Genomic DNA, 5,091 nt, shown 5'->3' with positions numbered 1-5,091 from the left:
CATATATCTATAGATAAAGTTAGGTTGCACTGATTAATTTTTTTTATATTAAAAATTTCTTTTAACTTTCTTATTTGACATTCCCATTGACACTGGGTCTGTTTTGCTCCATTTGTTTCTCTTGGTGTCCTTTGCCTTTGTTACCTCTTCCTAAGTCTGAGCTTTTCTCCCTGTGTCTTACACCTGGATTTCCTCCAACAGCCTTTTCTCCACTGCAATTTCTAATGACACTGAAAGCAAGTTTCCTCCCCGTCACCCACCCGCTCACTCCAGCTCCTCCTCTCCACAGGGCATGCCGCCGATGACTCAGGCGCCCCGCATCATGCACCACATGCCAGGCCAGCCTCCCTACATGCCGCCCCCTGGCATGATCCCACCTCCAGGCCTCGCACCTGGCCAGATACCACCGGGGGCCATGCCCCCACAGCAGCTTATGCCAGGGCAGATGCCACCTGCTCAGCCTGTAAGTGTCTAGTCCTCCTGGGGTCTCGAATAAATAGTTAGAACATGGGAACCAAAGGGGCGCTGTTTTAGTGTGGGTGTCTGGGTAAGCCTCCCTGAGGAGGTGCTGTTGGAGGATGAGTACGAGGCCCTGGAGCAGCATGGGATTGGCATATTTGTTGGAGGAGCTTTGGAAGGTCCGGTGAGGCTGAAGCATAGCCAGCACCTGGATTCATCCTCAGGGATCTTACGACAAGCACCTGCTCTGGATATAGCAGTGCTTCCATGTGGCTCACGGTCCAGAGGGTGCAAAGTGGAGAAAGGATTCAAGCAGGGTGGGGTGGAGAACAGAAGTCAGCAAACCCACCCGCCCCCATTATACTCACGGGCTCCTGTCTCTTCCTGTAGCTTTCAGAAAACCCACCAAATCACATCTTGTTCCTCACCAACCTGCCAGAGGAGACCAATGAGCTCATGCTGTCCATGCTTTTCAATCAGTAAGTGGGGCCTGTGGTTGGGGCTAGGGGGTGATGGCCAGAAAGTGGCACCATGGGGATAGGCCTCAGAATTCTGCTAGCGGAGTCCTGTGTCTGCTTGGGCTTGGCAGGTGGGACAGAGCCTACAGCCCCTATTGTGTGGTGAAGATAAGGCTTAGGGTCAGCAGTGGCCACAGTGTATGTGTGCTGTCCTCCACCTTCATGGGGGTGGAGAGACTCTGGGCCTCAGCTTTCTATCTGTAGAATTCAAGCTACATGTTAAAAAGACCTCATTGAACACTGGCCAGACTTGCAAAAATCAGTATTCCAGCAAGCCTGGGAGGTGGGGAGGTTTGAACCTCATGCCCTGCTGTTGGCATGTAGACTCTGCGATCATTGTGCAGGGTAACCGTTTGCTGCTTAAGCAGTGAAGTTAAGAACTGTGTCTTCATCCAAAATGTGTTTATTGGGGTGTTAAGCCACTCATCTTGATTTAGATGCTTTTATTTATTTCTATTAAAAATTTTTTTAAAATTGAATTTGAGAGAGAAACATCGATGTGAGAGAGGAATAACAATCAGCTGCCTTCTGCACAACCCCCAATGGGGATCCAGCTTGAAACCTGGGTGTGTGCCCTGACCTGGAATTGAACCAGCAACCTTTCAGTGTACGGGAAGATGCCTAACCGATTGAACCACCCTGGCCAAGGATGATTTTAGGTGCTTTAGTGATGCTCTGTTTTGGAGGAGCCTCCTCTGTCGGCCTTGCTTTTCCTCCTATATGTTGACAGCACGGTGGAACAGCCAGCATACACACTGGCTAAAGACTGGTGATTTTACAGCATCTGGGCATTTCACACCCATGAAATAAGAACTGGGCTCTACACCAGGCACTTCTTGTGTTTCCTCTTCTCTTCTGGAGAGGGATGAAGAAGGTCTTTAATGAAAGGCATGTTATGGGGAGGTTGTCACTGCCAGAAAGGCTCTAAAGAAACATTTTTAAATCCTTACCTAAGAATAATTTTTACATTGATTTTTTTTTTTTTTTAAGAGAGAGATTTTTGAGGAGGATGGGGGAGAGAGAGAAACATTGATGTGAGAGACACATTGATTAGTTGACTTCCCCATACGCCCAGATGTAGGTACTTGCCCTTGACTGGGATGTGTATCCAAAATCCTTTAGTTAGTGAGCTGATGGTCCAGCCATTTAGCAACACCAGCCAGATCCCCCAGAAAATTATTCTTGTTTTATTTATTTATACACACATATCCTATCTAATAAAAGTGATATGCAAATTGACTACTTCAGCAACACCCACAAGCCATGCCTATCAGCCAATCTGGAGTGAGTATGCAGATTAACCCAACCAAGATGGCTAAGGCCACAGAAAGAGCAGGAGGCTTAGGTTTCCACGGCCATAGAGGAAATTTGCCAAGCTTTCCGCCTGTCCTGGCCTGCCTTGGCCTCCGCTTAAGGCTACAAAGTTTCAATTATAGAAGATAAATAAATCCCAGATCCCAGGGCCTCTGCTTGGGTCGTGGGGAAGGGGCTGGTTAGGAGTGGTGTTACTGGCCTGCAAACCATCACAGGCCCCTCACCCAGGCTGCCCCATGCCCCAAGGTAAACCCCACCCTAATCCGGAACACCCTTCAGGGCAAACCAGCTGGTCCCCACCCATGCACCAGGCTTTTATCCTATCTAATAAAGAGTAATATGCATATTGACCAACACACAAAACGGCTGTCCCAATGTGGTCAAAGATTGCTGCCTCAATGGGACACAAGATGGCCAGCAGGGGAGGGCAGTTGGGGGCAATCAAGCCTGTAATAGAGGGCAGTTAGGGGTGACTAGGCTGGCAGAGAAGGAAAGTTGGGGGCAACTAGACCTGCAGGGAAGTACAGTTGGCGGTGGGGGACCAGACCTGCAGGAGAGGGCAGTAAGGCATCAGTCAGGCTGGCAGGGGAGTGGTTAGGGGCAATCAGGAAAGAAGGCAGGCAGGCGAGCAGTTGGGAGCCAGCAGTCCTGGATTGTGAAAGAACAGTAGGATAAGGCTTAAATAGGCAGTCGGGCAGATTGGAGAGGGTGCAGGCTGGGCTGAGGGACACACCCCTGTGCACCAATTTCGTGCACCAGGCCTCTAGTGTGTGTGTGTGTGTGTGTGTGTGTGTGTGTGTGTGTGTATGTTTATTTTACTGATTTCAGAGAGAAAGGGAGAGAGAAACATCAATGATGGGCGAGAATCATTGATTGGCTGCCTCCTGCACACCCCCTACTGGGGATCGAGCCCACAACACAGGTATGTGCCCTTGACTGGAATCAAACCTGGGACCCTTCAGTCCTCAGCCCAACGCTCTTATCCATTGAGCCGAACCAGCTAGGACAAGAAATTCTTTTTTTTAAAAAATATATTTTACTGATTTTCCACAGAGAGGAAGGGAGAGGGATAGAGAGCTAGAAACATCGATGAGAGAGAAACATTGACCAGCTGCCTCCTGCACACCCCTCTACTGGGGATGTGCCTACAACCAAGGCACATACCCTTGACTAGAATCGAATCTGGGACCTTTCAGTCCACAGGCTGAAGCTCTATCCACTGAGCCAAACTGGTTTCGGCAGAACAAGAAATTCTTAACATGAGCTCCAGGGAGTATAGGTGGGACATTCCTCACAGTAGTCATGGTAGGGAATTAGCCCATGCAAAAGAAGTCAATTAGCTCACCATGGTGTCTGCAGCATTAGAAGGAACAGAGTGCCCCCAGCATGGTTCTTTAAAATAGTGCTGAGAGGAAATTTTGAGAAACTGGATAAAACAAGCAATTATCACATGTTAACCATGTCCACAGAACAAAACATGTAAGAATACTGATGAGTAAAAGGATACCCAGTCAACATGAGGATGGTTGCCTCATGGGGAAGGAAGTAGGGAATGAGAAGAGGGAAATGAAAGAAACAGCAAATCCTAAAGGTCAGGGGAGTGGTTATTTCTGGAGCGAGGAAAGATTGGTTATGAGAGGAAGAAGTAATGGGGCGGCCTGAGTTTGGTGGCTTGATCTAGACCACATGTGTCAAACACAAGGCCCGCGGGCCAAATCCGTCCCGCCAGGCCTTGCAATGTGGCCCGCACCGCGCTGTCATCACTGCACTCCGCTGCGTTTCCATCACAATGACAGTTTATGACTGTTCAGTAAACCATTCGGCCCGCGATTTAGGCTGGATTTTAGATTTTGGCCCCTTCTCTGATTGAGTTCGACACCCCTAATCTAGACTATGGTTGTGTAGGAGTTCGTGTTAAAATTTCTCATTAAATGATAATGTTCACAATGTGTGCACTTATTTATATTAGGGGTTTTCAACTTAGCACTATATACATTTAGGAATGGGTAATTCTTTGTTATTATGGCCATTCTCTTTATAGTAGGATGCTTAGCAACATTCTGGTCTCTGCCCACCAAATGCCAAATGTTAGGAGGAACTGCTGATTCTGTATCCCTGAGATCTGTTCCCTTCTCTCAGGTTCCCTGGCTTCAAGGAAGTCCGGCTGGTCCCAGGGCGGCACGACATCGCCTTTGTGGAGTTTGACAATGAGGTTCAGGCAGGGGCGGCTCGAGATGCCCTCCAGGGCTTTAAGATCACCCAGAACAACGCCATGAAGATCTCCTTTGCCAAGAAGTAGCACCTTTCCCCCATGCTTGCCCCCACCTCCTGTTTGGGGGCCTTCCCTCTTCCCCTTGGCTCGGCCCCCTGAAGGTAAGTCCCCGTAGGGGGCCTTCTTGGAGCCACGTGTGTGAGTGAGTGGTCACACAGCATTGTACCCAGAGTCTGTCCCCAGACATTGCACCTGGCGCTGTTAGGCTGGAATTAAACTGTTTTTTATGTTTGATTTTCTACAACAATTTGTTGTTTTTGTTTTCTTGTCCTCTATGGTTCCCTTTTCTGTATATCAGAGTAGCCTGAATTTTTAGACCTCATCTGCAACCTCAGGAAAGTGGAGTATGTAATAATATTGTCTGAGATGAAGTCACCTTTACTGCCTTGGCAGATTTCTATTTTGTCTCAATCAGCATTGAGTGCAGGAAATTGAAACCCAAGCTACCATGTACAGTTGGACAGGTTCTATACTGCACCAGGATGCCACCTTTAATGGCACACCATTCACTTTGTAGACCATTAATTT

General features: G+C 48.2%; 1 protein-coding gene across 1 annotated transcript; it reads left to right on the top strand.

The window, feature by feature from the left end:
* The first annotated feature begins 256 nt into the window (after positions 1-256).
* Positions 257-4,797, top strand: LOC118702285 (U1 small nuclear ribonucleoprotein A). The gene is made up of 3 exons (XM_036408049.2): positions 257-463; positions 850-938; positions 4,431-4,797. Exons 1-3 carry the CDS (start codon positions 293-295, stop codon positions 4,588-4,590), a joined length of 420 nt encoding a protein of 139 aa, XP_036263942.1. The 5' UTR covers positions 257-292; the 3' UTR covers positions 4,591-4,797.
* Positions 4,798-5,091: the final 294 nt, after the last annotated feature.

The sequence above is a fragment of the Pipistrellus kuhlii genome, unplaced genomic scaffold (assembly GCF_014108245.1).
Source record: "Pipistrellus kuhlii isolate mPipKuh1 unplaced genomic scaffold, mPipKuh1.p scaffold_m20_p_38, whole genome shotgun sequence".
Lineage (NCBI taxonomy): Eukaryota > Metazoa > Chordata > Mammalia > Chiroptera > Vespertilionidae > Pipistrellus > Pipistrellus kuhlii.
Note: the sequence above shows the minus strand (reverse complement) of the source record. Positions and strands in the feature narration are given on the sequence as shown.

Bases quoted from the DNA above. Each gene is read 5' to 3' on its own strand.
- LOC118702285 (XM_036408049.2), top strand. From the start codon at position 293: ATGCCGCCGATGACTCAGGCGCCCCGCATCATGCACCACATGCCAGGC. The intron at 464-849 runs GTAAGTGTCTAG...CTCTTCCTGTAG, and splicing joins AGATGCCACCTGCTCAGCCT to CTTTCAGAAAACCCACCAAA. The intron at 939-4,430 runs GTAAGTGGGGCC...CCCTTCTCTCAG, and splicing joins CTGTCCATGCTTTTCAATCA to GTTCCCTGGCTTCAAGGAAG.